Source organism: Cyprinus carpio, chromosome A9 (genome assembly GCF_018340385.1).
Source record: "Cyprinus carpio isolate SPL01 chromosome A9, ASM1834038v1, whole genome shotgun sequence".
Lineage (NCBI taxonomy): Eukaryota > Metazoa > Chordata > Actinopteri > Cypriniformes > Cyprinidae > Cyprinus > Cyprinus carpio.
Genome location: NC_056580.1, coordinates 17,561,928 through 17,586,257, shown reverse-complemented (window position 1 = coordinate 17,586,257; position 24,330 = coordinate 17,561,928). Strand labels below are relative to the sequence as shown.

The 24,330-nt window shown below is 37.9% G+C and overlaps 1 protein-coding gene across 1 annotated transcript in view; it reads right to left on the bottom strand.

The window, feature by feature from the left end:
* Positions 1-23,940, bottom strand: part of klf12b (Kruppel-like factor 12b) — a 37,335-nt gene extending 13,395 nt beyond the window's left edge. Inside the window, exons 1-3 of the mRNA XM_019074811.2 lie at positions 23,774-23,940; positions 7,118-7,200; positions 1,608-2,109 (exon numbers count right to left, since the gene is read on the bottom strand). Of these exons, the coding sequence (XP_018930356.2) occupies positions 1,608-2,109; positions 7,118-7,183 (568 nt within the window). The 5' untranslated portion in view covers positions 7,184-7,200; positions 23,774-23,940. The remainder of the gene's footprint in view (positions 1-1,607; positions 2,110-7,117; positions 7,201-23,773) is intronic.
* Between the last annotated feature and the right edge of the window lie 390 nt (positions 23,941-24,330).

The window sequence follows — 24,330 nt, the reverse complement described above, 5'->3', positions numbered from 1 at the left end:
GTATATGGGTGTTTTTTCGCTTTTAGCCCTTTGGAAAATAACAATAATTTTTCACACTCTTACTATTTAATTTAATTTTTCTACTAACTTTGTCCATCAGTGGACATACATGCTTTCCAGAATAATTCTGTAATTTTTTTCTTTTTTTTTCTTTCAGAAAGTCATGAATATTTCCAATATTTCCAATATCTCCAATGATGTATTGTGTTTAATAGTGTTACGTTGGAAATTACATTTTAAAACATTTCTGAAATGAAAAGACTTCTTTTATTTTTAGAGCTAACACATTATGTATCCTAAATACACAGAAGTGAATTGAAATTAATGTATTTAACATTTATTTTTCTTCACAAATCACATGCTTTTTATTTTATTTTAAGCTATTCACTGACACTGTTGACTTCTTACGTACACTAACTTTATATTAAAAAAAAAAAAAAAAAAAAAAAAAAAACAGCTATAATCTGTTTTCACATTTAAGTTCTCTTGAAAAGAATTCAGATATTTCCAATAAAATGAACAAAGAACAAAGTGAAAATTCACTTTTCCATTCTTTTGGTGTTTTAATTTTCCTTTCATCTCATTTTGGTCCACTTGTGAAATACACTGCAACGTGAGATAAAATAAAGCAAGTGTGACAATACGAAGTGCTACAAGTATCTGAATATATAGATATATAGCAATGACGTGCACCTTGCCAGATTTTCAACTGACTTCAAAATCTACAGGTAAATCAAATCTTCCACAAACACCACCACATTAACTGGTACATAAATCAAAATTACCGACCACTGCCCAAAGGCTGGAGGCAAGAGTTAATTTCCCACCCTGCTTACCTGACCTGAAATTAATCTTTTACTTTATATGCCCACCACTTCAAAAGCAGACAGTATGTAAGGCTTGTCACCCAGCACAGACTCCCTAACAGCAGGAAAGACACAGGCAGCTGAGGACAAAACAACCCCATATTTGCATATCATTATGAGTACTGGTGCTTTTCTGTGAAAAAAGGACAGAGAGATGCAGTTGTCTGAAGCTAGTCTTTCCCTAAAACAAATGTGAAGGAAACAGATGTTTTTAATCAGCTTTCATTTTTCCCCATTCCAGTTGATTTATTTTCCCCTGTGATCACAATTTCATAAGATTTCAACATTCCCCTCGGGGCAGGCTGATGCTAAGTGCTTCACTCAGGGGCACAATGGTGATCAAGTAAGTAATTCTCAAACTGTCAAGTTATTGCCACTTGCAAACATCCAACCTTTTTATACTGCAAAAAAATAAGTACTTTTTGTCTTGTTTTTCAATTCAAATATATTCAAATTTTTTAAATAAAGATGCATTTACTTGAAAAGCAAAATGGCTTAAAATATTAAGTCACATTTTCTGAAAATTTATCAGTGAAGTGAGTTTTTGCTTTAAATGAGAAAAAATATCGATGGGGTAAGAAAAAAAATCTAGGTTTTCGTTTGAGTAAGTTTATTTTTTTTTGCTTCTCAAGTAAATATATATTGTTTTAAGAAGTGTATCAAGGTGTCAACCCACTGTAAATACAGCAAGTAAAAATTAACCAACAGGAATTATTGAACAATCCAGAAAGTGGTCCTCACCTTTGCCATGGTACTTGGCCTCGTCCAGAAGAGGTAACATGATGGTGGAGTTGAGGGTTGAAGGGGAGCGTACGGCTGTGGTGTACATGAGGGGCAATGACTGCACCACCACAGGGATACGGTGCACCTGGCTGGGAAGTTTACTGGGGCTGGAAGGGGGGACGGGATGGATGATGTGCAAAAATTGCTGGCCTCTAACTCCATGAGAAGAGCCCACCAAGGGCCCAGGTGTCAAAATGGAGGGCATTCCCGAGGAGACTGAGGTGATGACGGAAGGTGAGGATGACAATGATGAAGAGGAAGATGGAGAGAAGGCTGAGGTAATGGGTGAGCTGTTGGATGAAGGAGATGATGTCCGTGTCTTGTTGATGGACAGGTCCACTGGCTCTGTCTGGGTCTGAAACTGCTCGGACGAGAGCAGGTCTTCTGGAGGTTCCGCCTTCACTTTGCTGAGCAGGAGCGGCACAGTCTCCATATCAGGATAGCCGTGCACTTTGGGTGACTGTAAGAAACAAAGACATAATATATTGTTAATGATATTTCTGACGGAAATGTTGAGTAATGAAGAGGGTACACACTACATATATATCAAAGATACCCAAATAATTTTTCTTCTTTATATAATAAAAAAATGAAGGGGGGAGGGGGGCGTTCTGTAGTGTTTATCTTTTAGTAACAGTTCTCCGTTTATTTTAAGTCTGACAGCAAAATTATTCAAGGCTCAGTGAGGGAGTCCATTTAAAACTCTGTAATGGCCCTGAATGATTCACTGACTGAGTGAATCATATTCAAAGCAGGTTAGCAGACTATTTTGTTAATCTTCTTGACCAACTCGAAAAAAATAAATAAATAAAAAAGATTCAAACTAGTAATTTGTTCACAAATCAAACATCACGTCTTTGTCATAGCCTATAAGAACATCATCGTGGAGACCGGATCTGTCAACTTCACATGGGTGTCTGCCCAAGAACACAGCGTAAATAAAGTGCTAGCATACCTCTCTAAGCAAGTGCATACGCTGAAATGATCACTCCTGAGCAGGCGGCTAATCATGACAGAGCAGCTCATTAAACTGAGGGGAAAAGTTCTCGGATTGCGACGGAAGATGTGATAAACAGTTTGCTGCAGAATCTTGTCTCGACTTTGTTTATAGACTCACTTTTCTTTATGCAGACTGAGGGGGCTTGTAACAAATCCACACCGAGCTCATACTATTTTTACTCTGGACACGTGGAGTCACTTTCCGACTCGTGAATCAGCAGAATGCGGTATAATATAACTGCATTTGAAACCAAAAACAAACAAATATCAAGCAATTAAATATGCTGACATGACCCATAAAAACCCAGGTTGGGTCATTCAGGGTTCAGAATGCACTGTCACAGCTTACAGGTCAGGACAACATGACCTCAAGGTCAGGCTTACAATACTGATTTGATTGGACAGGGAAAGGAGCAGTATATTTAGAACAAAGAGACCACTTTCTGCAAAGTGTGACATTTAACCCATTCAAGTGCACACACACACACAGCAGTGAATAGTAAACAAACACACACACACATTGTGAACACACACCCGGAGCAGTGGGCAGCCATTTTTGCTGCGGCGTCTGGGGAACAGTCGGGGGTTCGGTGTCTTGCTCAAGGGTCTCACCTCAGTCATGGTATTGAGGGTGGAAGGGGGCATTGTACATTCCCTCCCTCCACCTACAATCCCCGCCAGTACCGAGACTTGAATACGTGACCTTAGGGTTACAAGTCCGACTCTCTAACCATTAGGCCACGACTGCCCCGTTGACTGGTGGAGCTATCATGGGATTATAGGGTCTCCAAATATCTGCAAGTCATTTCTCTCTTGTGGGCCAGTCAAAATATTTACATTTTGCATTTGAAAACATGCTTCTTTAACAATCATTTTTATACCAAACCCCATTATTAACCCTTTCCCCCAACTTCACTGCATTTTAAGCATTTTTACAAAGACTATAGAATACCCAAGACATCTCACTCGTATAGTTTTGAATGGGGAAAAATGCAATGCTTAATATGGCCACTCAATCACAGGAAGCCCCGCCTTCTGAATGAAGGAGCCAATCGCTAATCGGTAAAGTCAGTGCGTCACTGCAGCTGCCGTTAGAAGTCTCGGTTGCTATAGAAACAGTCAGCGTTTTGAGACATGCGCTCAGGACTGCGCATGCGCACTGGCTGTTCTAGCCTGAATCATAAGCATTTTATAACGCTATTTGAGCATAATAAACAACATTTATGACACAGTTAATAGCAGATTTCTTTGGTGATTTCAAATATGAAATTTAATCGCAAGCTTAGTGAACAGTTTTGGAGAATTTGATGTTTCCACATTCAAAGAGATAGGATTTGCACTTGCATGCCCGAAAGGCATTTCAAAGATGGCCGCCGAGTGACATGACTTGTCTTAAAGGGACTTTTGATTTTAACAATAAAAAGAATTCAAAAATAAATAAATTAATAAAAATATTCTAAAACAAACAAATTGGAAAAATGTTATTAAACAAATACATAAAACATGGGTTAACAATTAAAGATCATAACAGACATGAACGTATTGAGAAAATGTTATATATCTGTTGATTCAGATTATACATATTATGTCATTTTATTATCCATTAACTTGGTCACAAATCAAATAATAACCCTTAGGTGGAATACTGATTTTTCTACTTCTATTCTTTATTTCATAGGAAATGTACTGCATGTAATTTGTTTCTGTTATGAATGCAGAGCATGGTCAGATTTTTAGTGAATTTTAGTATTTTAGTCTCGAAAAATGCTGCACAGCTGCACAGACAGGGTGGTAATCAAACCCAGTCAGTGAATTTCTATTAGCATAGCATGCAATCAGCAACCTACTAATGAGGGTTGTATGAAAGAGGAAAGGAGGTGCTGCTAATGACCAATCAGCATCATCAGACTTGCTATCTAATTGAAAAACCTGCCTCAGTAATACCTAAGAGATCCTTTGTGTTCCCAGCAAAAGGGACAAAATGTTTCTGGTCAGTTCCTTCAGAAAAACACCTTGGAGCAGTAATAATAAAATCACTCAGTAGAGTGTTTGTCTGTAGTGAACTCTCGCTCTAGTTCTATTGAATTCTGTGATGTACCCTTCAGGGTATGCTTAAGAGGCTTTGCAAAGCATATGTTTTTTTTGTTTGTGTGTGTATATAGGACATTGTGCGGATCTGTGCCTGCGGCTACTGTAGCCTCGGGTCTTTGCATCCCCTCTGAGACAATCCTCCTTCTCAAATAGATCTCATCTCCTCTCTTTACACTGTAGTCAGTTTGGCCTTGTAGAGGTCTGAATTTTGTTTCACTTTATTTTGCTCTAAGGCAGGTTCGAAGCACTTGAAGATAAAAATGGCAGATAATAAAGAACTGCACTCATGAGGTGCTCATAATTATTCCGATGGTATCACTGGCTGGTCCATTAGGCTGTACACATCAAACAGTGTTTCACAATGAAATGTGTAAAGGAAAGAAAATCACATGTACTGTAATCAAACTGTAAACTGTAGCAAAGTGAAACTGTGAACTATGGTGTACTGTAGCACACATGACCTCCTTTCATATGGAATAAAGTCTAAATCAAAGGCTATGAGATGATAGTTGTTTTGCAAGCAGACTCCTGTTCTGGTTTGAACGTCACTTTCTGTAGAAACATTTTCAAACCTTAATAGCTCTCTCCTCTGTACTTTTCACCTTGACTCTTTACTGATGATTTTCACTTTATTCAGGGATCCTACGTGAGATATCGGTCTAGCTGGTGAGGGCATTAACTGGGGCAAACCATTCTCAGCAAGGTCTTGGCAAGTGGCCACCAGAACAACGACCATGTTTGAGCGATGAGATGCACTTCAAAGAGTCATTGTGTAGGTTGGACACTTCCTGGCGCTTGGCAGGATTTCGACACATATGGATAAACATGTCTACCAGCCTTTTGCAGTAAGGAAGCAAGGTGTTGCTTTGCTGGCTTGTGAAATAGAACACAACAAGGGTATGTTGTTGGCTCTCAGACGCAACTATTCACAAGTTCTCTCTCCAAGAAAATAGTGCATCTATCCATATACACTTTTGTGTTTTTCTTTAATTGATCAAATAGTGTAGAGCAGTTCATTGAACAGTGCATCACAATGAATGACTGAATTACTCTATTATTTATGAATTGGGTTTGACCAATATATTCATGTACTTGGCATAAAACCAACTTTATATGTGAAGCCATGTATTGCTGAGTTAAAAGCTTAATGATAAAGCTGACAGGTTAGTTATATACTTTTTGATGCCAAGGACCATGGTCTGACAATCCCCTTTTCTAAAATATAAATGCTGCTTAGATTAATCATGATTATTTTATTATATTGACAGCCCTAGCTTTTAACACTAACAAATAAAAACAAAATCTATAAGTTTTTTTTTTTCTTAGATGCACTACTGTTCAAAAGTTTGGTAAATTTTTGTTTTTTTAATGAAGTGCACACAAAGGCTCCATTTATTTGATCAAAAATACAGTAAAACTACAATATTGTGAAATATTATTACAATTCTAAATAACTCTTTTCTATTTTAATATATTTTAAAATGTAATTTATTCCTGTGATGCCAAAGCTGAATTTTCATCAGCCATTACTTCAGTCATCAGTGTCACATGATACTTGAAATCATTCTGAAACCATTCTTTGAATTATGTTTGTAGCAAAATGTATTTACTGTCACTCTTGATCAGTTGAATGCATCCTTGATGAATAAAAGTTAATAATAAATAAATAAAATTAAATAAATAATTTGTATTAAATTATAAATATATTATAAATATTTAAAATTTACAATAAAAAAAAATATTACTGACCCCAAACTTAAACTTCATATATGCCAAAATGATAGAGTTAAAAAGTAATAATGTCAAAGTCAGTAAATGTGTTACAAAATTTGAAATAATTAATTATAAAGTCTCATTTTAATTGACAGTCCTAAAATATACAATACATAAAATATATTTCTGAAAAATTATTTCTCATAAAATTCTTCCTGAAAAATTATTTCTCATAAAATTCTTTCTGAAATGATCTGCAGCTGTCCTACATGCTCTGAAATATATAGTTTATACATACTCTGGTAATGCCTGGAGGACAGCCTGGATGATCATGTACAGTACAAGTGCACTTAGGTAAGCAGCATATGAAGAATTAATGACAAAAAAGAGAGAATGACTCCCCACAGCAGTGTCTCTGCATCTGTGCTTGAACCCTGCCAAAATGGCTGCCCTGGCTGCAGTGGCCCTGACTATGAGCCCTGGAAGCATTCCTGCTCCAGCTGTGGCTCTCCACATCAGGGCTGCTCCACACACACACCTGGGAGTAATTAAGGGTATCTCAGTGTGGGGGTGAGCGTGTGAGGGGTGAAAGAAGTAGAGGGTGGTATGGGAGTGTAGATTGGAGGTTAGGAAAAAAATTGTATGAAAAACAACTGTTCTCTTACCCCTCTCTCAGATTCCAGAGGTTCTGCTTTGACTCGGACTGCAGGCATTCCGTCTAGCATTAACATCCTGTTATTGATGGCGTCTGCTAGCCGAGAGAGAGAGAGAAAAAGAGAAAGGCATGAGAAAGCTGCTGCGTGTGACTCCTCTCACCTTTTCCGTGACTGAATCAGACCTAGCAAGCTCTGAACAATAGCACAGATTACAATGCAACAGGCAATGATGTCATCAAGGTATGCAGTTAGTAAACAGTTCAGGTTTATGGCTGAGGGTAAACAAATGCATCTGGGCTGTATGTTGGCTGGTATTTTACACCTAAATGGTTGTGAAGAGTGAGTGACACAGAATGTAGAATAGTAAGAATACCATAACACTGAATCATGTCAATGCTGAGAGAATACAGGATAAATACAGAATGAAGTATGATTTTATGTGAATAAACACAGATAATTCTATCCCCCTTGAATTCCAAAGCCACTCCGTCAGCTGAGGCAACATGTTATGGTTAACTTATTCTGTGCCTGGTTAAAAATAAAACAAAAAAACAATCAATCAAAATGTTCATTGATGATTTTAGTTCTCGGAACAAAGACTCCAGCCTTGTTACAGCTCTGTGCTATCAGGTGGGCATTGCTCTACAAGACTCTCACACATGAAAAAGTGGCCACCTCCCTCAACATCCAAGGGATGCACAAGGACAGCTTTAATGAACTGGTGGAATCTGATTACAAGTTAATATGGCTCTTGGAGCACTGCATGATGGGGAGATGAGACGCTCCAGCACTCCCACCGAGATAGATTCTCTCCCCCGTCTACTCAATTTACCATGTTTAACACCATAAAGGCACATTAATAGACGCATAAGCATCTTGGGAAATGCAATATTCATGTTTCCTCATGTTTGTTTGGGTTTCGCCTGTCGGAAGGGACAAGCTCGCACACAAACAAACAGATCGATGACTTGTCTTGAGGACAGAAAAGAGTGAGCATAAATCTCTGCCTGTCAAAATGACTTTCTTAGATGTAACAGATGCTCCTATGATCCACACACGAGTGTTGCAAACACGGTCAGTGTGGCTTTCGGAGTTGTTCTCCTCTTAGAAAAGGGAACCTCGTGAAAGAGCCAATCACAACAATGCGATTGTGGCTCAGAGGGATGTGTCCCAAAGTAACCCATGCACTTATTATTTTAGCAGCAGCACATGATGGAATGCAAGCAAGCAGATACGCTTTAAACATCTCTATTACACTTCACTCCTGGCATGGGCGGCAGGAAATGAGGCCCAGATCTTGACTCAGCACTTGGGCTGAACCCATTCTGGTGAAGAAGAGAGAACACTACAGTCCACCGGATGAACCAACATTTTCATGTTTTTACAGGCATGCTCACTTTCACACAGTTATTGTTTTGGTAGTTATTGTGCTTTGAAAAAAAAAGCTCATATTTTGTCATGTTGTGTTTAATAATTTTAGTCTTAATTTATTAATTTGTTCATAAAATGGTATAGTTTTACTGAGAAAAATAACATGCCAAATGACAAAACGCTGTGTCAAACAGTAAACAGATCAAGATATTTTCCAACATTTTGAAAAATGTATAACAATTAAACATCTGAACATATCAAAAACATTTTTACATACGCTACTGTTAAAAAGTTTTGGGTCAGTAAGAATTTAATTTTGAAACAGAAATGAGTTAATACTTTTATTCAGCAAGAAGGCATTAAACTGATCGAAACTGACAGTTAAGAGATGTATCATTTTACAAAAGATTTCTATTTCAAATAAGCACTTTCTTTTTATCAAAGAATCCTGAAAAAATGCTGTTTTTAACGCTTAAGAAACATTTTTTTTATTATGATCAAAGCAGCATATCAATGATTTCTGAATCATCGTGTGACACTGAAGACTGACCGCTGAAAATTCAGCTTTGCCATGACAGTAATACATTTCATTTTATAATGCATTAAAATAGAAAAAGCATTGTTTTAAATGATAATAATATTGCACAATATTACTCTTTTTACTGCATTTTTGATCAAATAAATTCTGCCTTGGTGAGCATATGAGACTTTTATGTCTGTACGCATGTTAACCATTGCAGTTGCACTGTATTTAACAAGCTTTCTGGTTTTTCTTAGAAATGGGTCTTATTTATGTGAAGTTAAAAGCAAAATATAATTTCTGTGTGAATTTTAACCCAACGTTCGTCATTGACAAAGCGTGCTTCCAAGCTAATCCGTGTGCACTGGATTCATATTGTGATCAGGATGTCCAATGGCTCCAGGTAGTGGTAGGCTGAGATAATGTTGCCATGGCAACTCAAGTTGGAGCTCAGAGGGTTATTGTCCTTCTGGATTGACATGCAAGGTTTCACAGTTGACCAGGGCACTCGCTGTTCAAGAGCTGGCTATTTTTTGTGTCCAAGGAGCTGTCATCACGCTCATGTGTATTGTGTAAAAGCATATCACTCTGAGACAATGATCATTAGATCAGATAAATGAGCCAACCTCTTGCCTAACTATCCTTGTCCCTTAAGAGAGCTCCAAATGGGAAATCAATACCACGAGCAAGGTCTCGGTTGTTTCATTAACCATCAAATGAACAAATTATTAGCATAATTGAGTACAGCTCCATGAGGTTAATGTTTAGGCACAATTTGTCTATCTTAGCTCCAATTGATTAACACTCACTTAATCAAGAGGTTGTGATGGAGGATGGTATATCGCAAACTGTAGTTAACAGTGCCAAGGTGATACGAGAGGCAAGAGTAACAATGACCAATTCTAGATTCGTTTTCCTCCAAAAAGCGCAAATGTTCCACGTCAAATCGGTGTGATTTATATTATCAAGTATACTGTCAGTGTATTACTCTGAAGACCCTAACAAATGAATTTTCACATTAAGACTTAGATGTAATATTGTTTATGGATAATGAATAATCTTTAGTTTTAATACCATTTGTTTGCCATGGCCTGACTTCAAACACAGAGAACAAGAGATCTGTATGCATTTCCATCTAGTGGGGAACACACAAAAAAGATATTTTGAAGAATGTTTTAACTGTTAACTTTTGACCCTATTGACTATCACTGTATGGGGAAAAAATGACTGGGACGTTTTTCAATCTTCTTTTGTGTTTCCCAGAAGAAAGAAAGGTTTGGAAAGACATTCTTATTTTAAAGAATGTTTAATCAGTTTTTATCCATACAATAAATAAAATAAAACTTTGGACCCCATCCACGCTCACGTTATGGACAAAAAAAAAAAAAAAAAAAACAGACATTTTTTTCAAAATATCATCTTTTGTGTTCCTCAGAGAAAAATCAATCATACAGGTTTGGGGAGATATTTTTATTTTAAAGGATGTTTAATCTGTTATCCATACAATAAATAAAAAAAGTTTGGACCCCATTGAAACATTTTTCAAAATATCCTCTTTTGTGCTCAACAGAAGAAAGAAAGCAATATAGGTTTGGAATGACACAGGGGTGAGTAATTAATGACAGAATTTTCATTTTTGGGCAACTATTGCTTTAAAGACCTGAAGAAATGGAAAGAGAGCAACTGAGAGATTAAGATCAACTTTCCATTTCACCAGGATGCTGAAATGAAATGGTGATCCCAGGTGTGAGTGTTATGAGCATGGGAGGTGCAGTGGCTGAGTGCTCAGGCATCTCATTGCCATGCACGGCTGGAGCCGTCCCCCGAGAGGCTCCCTGAGAAGAATGAGGGCAATTCAACTGGAAACAGGGCAACAGGGAGGGGGCCCACCTGGGATCTGATTCCTCCTGAGGATGGGGGAGTCAGGGGAGGGGATTGGCTGGCACTCCCATGCCCAGCCATAGCTCCAGAACTCCCCGATGGACGTGGGTGCCGGTGAAGACACTGTGTGGGGGGCAGAATCGCCGAGCAGACCCTGATGAATGATGAGCGGATCAATATGAGGTGACAAGTCTGGGTGGAAAAGCCTGACCTTCCTGGACCCCACGCTGACCTTGCTACACAGTGATTTAAAGAGCATTCAACTTACCCCACTAAAGCCCATTGCATACCTCATTGTGTAACTTTCTGCCTTGCCAAGCCTGGTGTGGCATTGATGTGAGGGGCGTTGCAGTGCACAGGAGGAGCCTCTATTTAAGTGGTTTGGAGGTATTTCTAGAGTAGTATAAATCTGTCCAGGCTCAAGGTGTAAAAAACTTGTTTGACATCTTAAATTCTGGCTGATATGAACAACCAGATAATTGATTTTGTGTTATGTCTGATATTAAATTCTATAGTATTTTACCTAAATAAACTAAATAGAAAATACAAAAAACTTTACACATTACAACATTACATGTGCACTATGACAAAATGGGTATTCATTTTAAGATTTGCTAAAGTTCACATTTAACAATCTTATTAAATTAGGTAATCTAAATGCAAAAATAGGTTAAAATAGCATGCAGTGTTACTTTAGCATTTTTTACTATTATATTAATATTTTTAATAAGCTTTTTTTTTCATATTTTCAACTATCTTTTTAATTTTAATTTAAGTTTTAGTAATTTGGTTATGTTCTTCTGTCATTTGCATTAGTTTTTTAACTTTATATTTCTAAATGGTAATATAATGTTCTTTATTCAGTTTTATTTCAGTACTTCAGCTTAAATGAAAATTAGAAATTTTGCCTTGGTAACTAATGAAAATAATTAAAATAAGTACATTTTATTTCAGCTTTATTTCAATTTGCAAAAAACAATTAATAGTTTTAGTTTTAGTTAACAACAACACTACATTGCACAATAGAATATTCAATATACTGTACAGTAGGCCAATATGTACTCAAAAATGTGTAATAATGTGCTCATAAATGACATGGTACTATACCGATATATTATGTATCCTAGAATAAAACACTCAAAAATTTCAGAATAACAAGACAAAATTAATTTGGAACATGAGCAGAAAAGAAAGTGGAGCAGGATGATCATCCTACTGCTTGGAGGCGTTTCATATCTGAAATTTTAGATTTTTGCACTGGAGGAGTAGCACACTAACAGACGGGTTGCCTTGGTCCTGCCAATGCTTTGTTCCCATGTCGAGAGCCCTGAGCAACTGTGGGCATCTGTGGCACAGAGGCTGGTCCTGCTGCCATGGGCCGAAGGGGGGAAATGCGGATGGGGATGAGAGGAGGAGGAGGTGGTTGGGGAGGGAGATAGGGATTTAAGCACTGGAGCCCAGCCAAGAGCCAGACAAGAACAGTGAACTCAAACATGCCAAGTGAGCCTCTATGGCTCAACCAGAGCAAAAGAACAGCATTTTACGTAACATCAGACTACACACTGAGGAGAAGAGCTATTGAGAGCTGCTCCCCATTGAGCTCTTGTAAAAAGATTACCTTGTCATTTGAGTTGCAAAAAACAAACAAGTTGAAGTGTGCAATTTCAGAACCACTAGTGCTACCAACAGATTGTAAAAACATTGACTGTCTGTAAGGAGGCTTCCTGAAGATGGTTAGACAAACAGAGTCAGAGAGCCAAAGTCAAAATACAAAATTACAATTACCTTTATTATTATTATTTATGCATTTTATGAAATAAAGTTCCTGCTGATGTTCCTCCTAAAAATCCTGCAACCACTTAAGTCAAAAATTTTATCTACATACAGAAAGTCCACATGATGCAATGAGAAAAAGGCTTCCTCTGGCCACTGCCAGACAATGTCTGCAAGACAGAACTCAGCTCAAGCTCACTTCCCTCTTTAGAGGCCCCATAAACAGCAAATATGACGAGTCAGCACTCTGTCATCCCCAGCAGAGAACATGCAGGCTAAATACCACCTTTCCATTTACTGTCATGCTGGACATAGGAACTCCTTAACCCTTGAAGAGAGAACGGTAATTTTGTGATAAACTTAATGTTTCCCTAACAAGAACTGATAAAATCAAGTTTGGGAACAATTTGTATTATGAAAACACACACACACCGCATTTGAAGAGGAACTTAATTCTTGATGGCCAACAAAAAAACTTCTTCCCTTACACAAACTGAACAGCGAATGAATTTCAGAAAACATAACAAACAATCACACCCACATTCACATCGCTTCCTGGTGGATTTCATGGATTCTAACCCCAATGCTTCCCATACTTCGGTGTGGACTGTATTTCTGGGTTAAACTTTTCTGGCATACAGTGAATGACTTCAGACTTTCCATTTCATAAGGCACATTTTCCTTGGCAGGCAAGTCTGCCCTAAGACTTTGGCCGCTTTTGGGACCTTTTCTGATTCAAGCTCTAGAGAGATGTGCTGCTTCAGTACCAGCCGAGTTTGTGGATAAATAACATGAGCTTGTGTTCTCCTCCTCTCCTCCAGACAGTAGCGCTTCACCTTAGGGAGCCCACTTTGCCACTTTCCTCTGGCTAAAAACAGCCACACAAAAATGCCTGTCATTCACTCGGGCCCCCAACATAGCTGATTTGCTGTCTTATAGCTCTCTTTATTTTTCTGAGTGTGACAAATGTACTCTGACTCAGACATGAACAGAAAAAGCGCTGAAAGGCATGACCAGATAAACTCTTCTGAACAAAAAATGAGGTCACAAGGGAACGTACTACTCTTGAATGCCGGTTATAGAGCCATGTCAATGCAATCAAGATGCACAGAGCATTATCCAGTTCACCCAGAAGAAGCCCTAAAGCCCATCAGGACAGTCAAATGCTGGGGCCAGCTGTCAAAAGGCTGAACTGTACATCAATTTTACGCCATTACCCCCATCACTAGGCCTCACACACCTGATAGGAAGTGAGAGACCTTTAATAGAAGGCTGAGGCTCTTGTAAACACTTGGCCAACTTTCCAAAACACAGGCTGACGGAAGCACCCGTAGTTTAGCAAATTGCCCTTGGGCTCTAGCTATTTCTGCACGGGGAGATCCTGTGTCAGTGTTCCAATGAGGATAAGACAGCTCAGCCCATGAGAAACTGCCCTAGTCCACACCACTTGCATATAAACGGCTGGATACAGTCAATCTCTGGTACTGTTGGAACAAGATAAATCATGGCTATTTCTGCCATTCAGTTTGTTCTGAATTCAGAAAAGGAAAGAAATAGGGTATTAAAATGCCCATTAGGCTTTCAAACATATGCATGAAACACAACTTTTAGCCTATTATCAAATCCTTTCCCATATTACATAATATTACAAGCTAAATGATACCACTCAGGTTTATTTACTGATTGACCAGAGCTATGGGGGTGAGAGGTCATGAGTTGTGTTAAAGGCACTCAAGGAGAAAAGAGGGGACAGAGTCGACTCTTCACAAATCAATTTTTTAAAACCACAAAAATAATGTTCAGTGGAATCCAAGTTACGGAATGTAATGCTAAGAAAAAAACTAATATTACTGTTCTGAGAAAATATACATAATCTACACAGCTGCAATATTTGCATCCTCCAGGTCGCCTGTTCCTAATCAGCATTTTCAGCTGAAGAATCTGTGTCAAAGTTTGTGAAAACAGAATTAAAGGGCTTAGTATCAGTAAACACATCCGTAACATATTTAGTCAGAACTTAGCTATTTTGTTTGAAGTTTCAGAATGTAACTGAACAGCAAAGGGGCGTCTTTACCGCTAAAGCAAAGGCATTGTGGGTTTTTTTTCATTCACGTGGTTTTGCAGCTTCTCGTAAACCTGTCTGGCTTCCTGAGCTTTGGTTCCTGTGCCAAATCTGTCTGACCTCTGACAAATTTCACATGATTTTCCAACTTATCACCCCATACACACACATACGTACACTGTATATCCATCTCAGTAAAGTGTTAAACTGGTTTAACAGTAACAAAGTTGAAATAGGGCAGGATGATATATTGAATATTCACAATATATTTGCAGTGATTTTTCTGGCCACATAAAATTATGCAACAATTGTTGGTTGTTAAGTTTCAATTCAATTCAATTCAATTCAATTCAATTCAATTCAATTCAATAAAATAAAATAAAATAAAATAAAATAAAATAAAATAAAATAAAATAAAATAAAATAAAATAAAATAAAACAGTGTGTGGAAATGCGTAAAGTATTAAATAAACCAGATTTTTACTTTTAGTTCTTACATTAAATATTTTTTCTACTTAATTCAGAGAATAGAATTTAACAAAAAAAAACATTTAATTTCTTAGCTATACTGCCCAGCCCTAAAATTAAATACATAGAAATCTGTTGTTACCTACACACTACTAATCTGCAATGGTAGGCTGCACAAGAGATAGGTGACCCCAGCCACTGCTAGCACACCTCTTCCCTTCCCCCTTTAGTTAAAGCGCAGTGGTCTCAGTGGCCTGTGCTTTAAAATAGACCTGACACAAAAATCTCAATTGCTCCAAGAGGTATGGAATGGGCGGAGTGGTCACTGCAGAGGGTATTAGCTGCAGAGAGGTGGACTTAAATGCTGATGATCTGTGCTGGATCAATAAGGAATGTGCATGTGCTGATATGCTGCTCCTACTTCATATTTTCTCCATCCAAGCCTTCAGTTTGCACAGGAACTGGAAAATCCAATCTCATCTCCAATTCAGAAAAGAAAGCTAATGAACCGCCTCTGACCAGCAATGCCTCACAGTTCTCACTCTCTTTCTCTGCCTCTCAGAGTGTGTCACGTCTCAAGTCTGCTGTTGGCGTACTGTAAGATGGCCATATTTCCCAAATGTACACTGGGGACATTTCTAGTTTAGTAGTGGTATTGTTAAAGAAAACGATTAAGAATCATTTTAGGTAATTAAAATAAAGCTAAAATAAAACAAAATTTAAATATTAGATGAAAAATGTAAACATAAAAAAAAAAATTAAAGCAATTATCCCCAAGAAGTCTTGAATTCACCTGCTGCTACTAAATGGTTACTACATATAGCTGGCAAGCTTCCATAAAAAAAAAAAAAAAACAGAAACAAAAATGTAATAATTTATTGATAACCCATTAATAATCCTTCCGCCATGCAAAGTAGTTCTTCAGCAATGTTTAGTAGAATGGTTGCCAAGCAACATACAATCACAGCGGTGCAGTTATACTGATGTAATGAGGTCACAGGTGTGTGTTTATACAGAATTTTATAATGGCTTTAAACGCAGCTCACCCAATCATAATCAAGGACTTGAACTATCCCTTTTATAAATTAAATTCAAAATGAAATACGTTTAATTTGAAGTACTAAAATTATTAAAACTATAACTGAAATAAAAATAAAAAGCTAAACATATTAAAAACAATTCACATTTGTTCACATATTATTAATCCACTTTTAATGAACCCAGCCCAAGGCTATCAGTCTTACAAATAAAAGCTCTGTAGTACAGCAGGCTTATTTGGAAAAGCCAGTTATAATTCCCTGGCTATTATTTACATGTATAAATTAACAAACCAACATTGAAACAACATAGCTTTTCTAATTAGTAACGCACGCCCTGTTTGTCATCCAACCACAATTGCTTGTGATGTGATTGACAGTTAGGAATAATGCCTCACCTCTCAAAGCCTACTCCTGCTTAGAAGGCATTCACAGCTGTCCCCAGCATTCAAGTAAATCCATTTAAAGATATCCAAAGCTAACCTTTAAGGGCAATCTGCATTTGTACCAGCTGTGGACAGCAGGGAAGGTCTGTTTGCTGGAAAGGTAGAAGTTTCATCCAAAGAAAACATCACACACAGATGAGCAAACAACAATACAGTTTCACACTCGAGCTGTGCACTGTCAGATGCTTAGAGCAAATATTCACCTTTATACTTACAACAGTAAAGTGTGATTCACTCAACCAAATGCTTATAAAAAGCACATACATATTATATACACTAGTGTTCATAAGCTTGAGTTTTTAAATGTTTCTGAAAGAAGTCTCTAATGCTCATCAAGGTTGCATTTATGTGACCAAACACACAGTCGAAAAAGTAATATTGTGAAATATTATTACAATTTAAAATTAGTATTTTCTATTTTAATATGTAAAATGTAATTTAATCATGGGATGGCAAAGCTTAATTTTCAGCAGCCCATACTCCAGTCTTTATGTCACATGGTCCTAAAAAAGAATTTCTTAGCATTATCAATGTTGAAAACAGTTGTGCTGCTCAATATCTAGTGGAAATTTTCAACAGCATTTATTTGAAATAGAAATCTTTTGTAACATTATAAATTTTCTTTACTGTCAAATTTGATCAGTTGAACGTATTCTTTCTAAATAAAGTCTTATACTGACCCTAAACTTTTGACAGGTAATTTATTTTTATTTCTAATAACAGTAAACATTAATCATATGAGTTTAGGTGAGTGGTGTGTTTGACCAGCCAACATCAATTATGCAACTAAATTAATTTGATAATTAGTGGTACATGCTAAGGCACTGCTATTATGTTTGTTTGAAAGCTTGTTCTGAACCCAGTAAGCAACCACCCAAAACATCTTAAGAAGTGAATAGTAGTGCACTAAAAACCCTCGCAACTGCACAGCAACACCTCAGCCCCACACAGTCATTAGCTTAGCATAGGTTAGCAGCACTAATAGTATCTCTTCAGAAAATCAAGTCTTATTATACCACATGCTTTTAGTGCCACATGGCACTAGTGATTTTCTATAAATAATAGCAATTCAATGGCACACTTAAATGCCACTTGCAGTTACACAACTGCCATCATCGCCTTTTCATTCATAGTCATTCTATTGGTCGCCGAACATCACATGGAAATAAGAGCAGTCGTACTACAATATGCATAGCAGTGCAGGTTATAAAATGTAGTGAGTCTGTTAATTAAGTGTGTTTGTGGAGGTGGATGGGAGTGGGGCTGGAGATCTGTGGGTGGAGGTGGTGGAGTGTATTATGATCAATACAATAACCCACTCCTCATGTCTCGGGGGGCCGGCTGCATCCTCGAGCCTTAATAGCAAAGAGGTTCTTTAAGACGCCTCTCTGTAGCCTTTCAATGCCTTGCGCACCGGCCCCCTCCCCCTACACACATAAACACACACATTCAGATCACCAAACCAGGTATGAATGCACAAACACAAACTTGCCTTCTAGTTTGCAACTAAACACCTACAAAATTTTTGTAAGTTAGATGTGAACAGGATGGAGCTACACAAAAATCTCCCTTGCGTAAACCCAGATTCACAATTTCAGAACGTGCATATTTACACAGCTCACATCCTCTTGTAGAACCTCCTACACATGCTCTCTGATTGAGCAATGGCATTTATGCCAAACAAGAAAACACACTATCACAACCCAAATGAAGCGAGGCACACACTCATCTCGCACGTTCTGTTTTTCTCTGCAAATCTATAACCGGCGCTCTTGCCACACTGAGTAAAATAACAACTACAGAGCAAAAATTCAGAGTTCAACTCACTTGAACATTAAGTAATACAGGAAGTCCTTGTGAGGGTATTTTTAACCTGAAATTTGACCCATTCTGGCACCCATAGCCTCACTTAATAGAATAAGCAGCTGGGTTTATGTGCATGCTTCATATGCAGTGTCTGCTTTTCAGTTTACTTTTCCACATTTTTTGCTAATATCCAGATTTAGATGTCAGGTATGAGTTTGAGCATAAGCAGATAATTAAATAAAAATGTAAAATAAATTGAAAAAAATTGAAATATAATACATATCAAACAAATAAATAAACAGTTTTAATGTTTGTGATAATCTCAGGGTGTCACCTTGCTCAGAAACATCAAATTGAAAATAGCCTAAAATTGTTTATGACATAATCAAATTTATGATCGTGATAATCTCAGATTAAACCACCAAAATGGCCAAAATGTTTTCCTTAAATAAATAAATAAATTCTCAGGTTAATCTCAGATTCTACATTTTCTTATATATATATATATATATATATATATATATATATATATATATATATATATATAAATTAAATAAATTTATATTAGACATTAATTTATAAAATAAATATAAATTACACATTCTGGCACCCATAGCCTCACTTAATAGAATAAGCAGCTGGGTTTATATTCATGCTTCACATGCAGCATCTTTTTTTCAGGTTACTTTTCCACGTTTTCGAGCATTAGGCGCCAGGTAAGTGTTTGAGCTAGTCGCCAGAGGGAAGTTATACTATATGACATGGACTTACGTTTGAGTCTCTCAAAGCTGAGCCATGCATGCTGAGCTTTGCCATTGGATTGTAATTGACTCCATATGTTGTTTGAATAATTTCTCAACCTCTCCATCGCCAGACATACAACTGCTAACAAAGTTCATGCATATCTCAGAGCATCCTACCGATGGTTTCTGAGTTCCCTGACTGACCAATTAAAAAAAATAAATAAATAAGTCAGAGCAAATCCTTAATGTATTGTTATGCTTTGAGGGATTGTCCTGAATCTATTTTTTATTTTTCATTAAGTTTTCAAAAGTCATCTCAGGTTAAGGGACGCCAGCTAGGTGCGCTAAAGGTGTTGTCATGACGACAGGCAGAGAACAGCACATAGTGTATGTCGCAGGTCTGGTCGTCTTTGATTTCTCTTATTGTCAGGCAGAGCAATACCATGTCTAATTACTAAAAAAAATATGTAAATACATCACTACAGACATTCATACCATAAAGACTGTTCTGAATACTGTACAAGACAGAAATAAAGAGTGTAGGGTATATCCAGAGTTACTGATACTGAATAGTGACAGTTGTCGTTAATCATTTTTGTACTTGAAGTAGAAGCAGAATTCCACGTCTTGCTTTCTGCGTCAGAGTGTTCAACAATCATCCCTCCCCCTCACCACGCACGGCTTCAGTAAACAAACCAGGGCTGGACACAAGGGTCAAGGGTTGAAAACACCAGAGGACATGCACTAGAACATTTTGTCAGCTTAGCAAAATGTCGAAATGAGAAGGAAGAGAGAGATCATCAGACCCACGTTGTTACCCACAATCCCTTCTTTCACCTACTCTTCTTTCAGTTTTTGTATGGGTGCTAAACGCATAGTCGAAGAATGATCGTGATGATCTCAGATTGCCCCTTTTCTTAGAAACAAAGAGCAAATGGAAAATGGCCTGAAATTGTTAAATAAATGTTATGATTATGATCTCAGGTTCTCACCTTTCTTAGAAACATATTCAATGTAAAATGGCTTATAATTGTTTAATAAATAAATAAATTAATGATCACAATCTCAAATCATCCCTTTTCTTAGAAACATATGCAAAACAGAAACAGAAAACAGCAAACAGAAAACAGCCTGAAATCGTTCAATAAACTATTTTTTTTTTATGTATGATCATGATCAAATAGAGAATGGCCTGAATTTTTTCAATAAATAAATAAATACTAATGATAACCTCAGATTGCACCCTTTCTTAGAGTGTAAAAGAAAATTATTGAAATAAAATAAAATAATCTCTTTTATACAGCATACATAAGATGGAAAGTAGGTGAATATATTATCCATATCCCTCTTGTATTATAAAACAATTATAACATTCCTTTCTGAGTTTCCAAACATTTCGGAGTCATTATTCTACTGAATCACACACCGACATGCATGAAGCCAGCCTAAGTGCAAACGCATATCTGTATGTTATGATCCAATAAGGAATGACAAACTATTTTTCGTACTATTTCATACTATGCACCACATAAATCATTCTGTTTAGTCTGGCTATACAGAACTCACACCTGGATCCGTCAGTGCAGTGAAGGGTATCATTAAAACGACACACTCTCTGTGCCGCCACACAGGACCGGTGACAGACCCTGACCCAACATTAACTCAACATGTCCACACTCTGAATGTGTTGTGCTCTTTAGCTGTTTGTCACTAAAGCGGGATTGAGGGCAAAACTGAACATTTGATCAGCTGGGGTCGACAGCTATGTAGACCACACGGGCATTCCTGAGTCCCCTGGGTTGAGTCTGGGACAGATGGGGCCGGTTTGGGACTGAATCCATCCCACTTCCTGGGCTAAAGCTCTAGTGGTATCTTTCGAAGGATTTCCCAGATAATCCCTTCAGCAAGGTGTCCAGTCTCTGGCAAGTCCCATCAATAATTCACTATCCCCAGCCCACCTGTGTGAAGCTCCTCCGAGCAGAAGGGCGCTAAACCTTAATTCCCGATCCACATGGCCAGCAGGGCCCAGTTGTGTGGCTATAGAGATTGTTTTAATGGAATCCTCCAGCACAGCCATAAAGCAGAGGTGATAAGCAGATACGCTGTCCTGTGATTATTGGGTCCCATTATTGAGCCCTCTATCTAGCTGATTGCAATCACTGAGCCACGGATAAAATCCTTCAATACTCTTCTGATAGGGAATATACTTCACAAAGTCACTGAATCAAACTGAAGCTTTTATTTTTATCAGAGTGTGTCCAACATGCTCTTGAATATATCAGTATACAACATTCAAAAGTTTGGGCTTGGTAAGATGTCAATGTTTTTGAATTAAGTTTCTTATGCGTATCAAGTCTGCATTTTCTTTGATCAAAAATTCAGTGAAAACAGTAATATTGTCAAATATTATTGCAATTTAAAATCGCTAAATTTTAATATATTTTAAAATGTAATTTCTTCCTGCGATGGCAAAGCTGAATTTTCAGCAGGCATTACTCTTCAATGTCACATGATTCTTCAGAAATCATTATAATATGCTGATTTGGTACTCAAACACATTCCTTTTTATTATCAATGTTGAAAACATTTAAAATTTGTATGATTTTTTTTTTTTTTTAAGATTCAAAAATATAGAAAGTTCAAAAGAACAGCATTTATTTAAGTTATAAATCTTTTGTATCATTATAAATGCCTGTGCTGTCACTTTTGATCAGTTTAATGTATCCTTGCTGAAGAAAGCTATTAATAAAAAAAATTTAAAAATCATACTGACCTCAGATTTGAATCGTACAGTGTATATAGCTCAAATGAAAACAGATTTGGATCTAAAATGATCTAAATTAATACATTTGAAAAAGATGTCTAGAACATGAACAGTTACATAACAACAAAATAAACTGAGATTTGAACATTAAAAACACGCTAAAACAAAAACTGAACCTTTTTTTATTATTATATTACAACAACGTAAGTGCTGCTTGTCTGTGCAAAACTCACCGCCACAACGCTAGGGTGTTCAGGGTGGTTGCCAGGGATTTGGTTGCGGTTGCTAAGGATGTTCTAAGAGGCTTGTAGCATGTTGCTATGCAGTTGATAAGGTGTTCTAAGTGGTTGCTAGGTGGTTACTTACTGACCCAAGACATAAGAGACCACCTCAAAGACAAAGATCCTTTATTCTGTGTAAATCTAAGGGCTTTTTCCCAACCATTTTATGGTCCACCAGGTGAAAACCGTAAATCTGATCACCTCTGCTGAACAAGCCACCCAATTTGAGGCATCACTCAAATGCCTGACCATAAAAATGAGGAATAATGAAAGTTAATGGTTGCTTACTGAGCACCACTAAATGCCATTTGTGGTCAACGTGAACTACAGTATCAGCAGCAATAGTACTGTTTACTACTAGTGTTTTAGACAATACATACATACACTCACTTTATTAACAAGTGTCTTTTAACCGCAATAAGAGCATTAAATAACCTCATCTCTCTGGCAGAATAGCCTTGAGCAGCAGTGGCTGCCTCACAGTTTAAGGCTGAGTGACCAACATTTGCACTGTGTAGAGTCACACAGATCAGGACACAGTTACCGTATCAAAGTACACCCACACGCAATCATAGGGGATCCTACCTCCACCCACAATTACACACACACAAATGCACATCGACCTCCACATCACTCTCTCCACGAACAAATGCCTTCGCTGTCAGTTGTGGCCAGGTCTGCCGTAATTGAAAAGAACAGCCACGGGCCAGCCCACAGACACAACGCACCAAGCCAGGAGCCCGTCACTGACAGCCAGCCATCAATACCAATGCATGTTCCTTGAGGAGCAGATGACATCCACGACACCACCCCTGCAACACCCCGGCGCACACATACAAACGCTTGCCTCCCGCCCCCTCACTGTCCTTCCTCCACCACTTGAGTCTGATTCCTACCCCAGTTTGTCACCACGGTAACTCCACTCACCGGGAAGCCTGTCATCGCTTCTGAGATGCACGTGCCATCGGCAAACGCACACATACACGCTCACACTCCCTTGCGTTCATGCATGCATGCCGAACGAGGGGGATCAAACTTTTTCGAGAGTGGAACAGTGGCCGCTTAGAGACCTCCGCCTCCCTTCCCTCGCACACACTTTTCTCACAGCGTGTCAGTATTTAACCCAGAAAAACCTTTTGCCTGTTTTTTAAAAAAATGTGATCTTTTCTAAAAACACCTCTATAAATTCCTAAACACACTTTGTGAACCTGAAAATTAATTCAACTCTGTTGAGACACTTCAAATCATTTTATTGTACATTTATATTGTGTATAGCACTTAATGTACATTTCAAACTGAAAGAACTCCATAGGAAAAAAATGACACCATGCTTTTTTATCATGTCTTTGGCCACCTGCATTGTACGATTGTTATAGAAGGCTGGACTGCATCAGACTTGTCATTTGCGTAACACTACAGTGACAGCAGACAAACAAGCAAGACAGAGGCATTCAAAGAAGAAAAGGAAAAAGAACAGCAAGAAAAGGCAAAAGAGAATAAAATATACACAGACCTGACCAGGAGCTGCAGAGCGACAGAAACTGTCTTCCTTATACAGTCCTCTCTGTCTGTCTGTCTCTCTCTCTCTGTGTGTGTGTGTGACTCCCTCCCCTCTCAGCTCCTCTCAGCTGCTCAGGGCAGTTCTCAGGAAATGAATGGGAGCTCACAGAGAACTGTTGTACTTGCAAATGACTTACCACGGTCACATGATCTGTTAAATGTAGGGTGGGCCGGTGGGTGGAGGCTTCATAAGCGAGAAGACAATATACTCTAAGCTTTAACAGCATGCATCGAATTACACGGGGCCCCTCGTGGGAGGTTTCCGACATGTCTCTGAGCCCAGGCAGTGGAGAAACGCTAGAGTACCTCCCCGTTTAAAGGGGAAGAGAGAGAGAGAAAGAGAAAGAGAGAGAGAGAGAGAGAGAGAGAGAGAGAGAGAGAGAGAGAGAGAGAGAGAGAGAGAGAGAGAGATGGGGAGACGGACGGAAAGAGAGAGAGACAGTAGGTATATTTCCTCACAAAAAGTGCCCTACTTTATAAAAGTTTAGAAACTGACAATTTAAAAAAAAA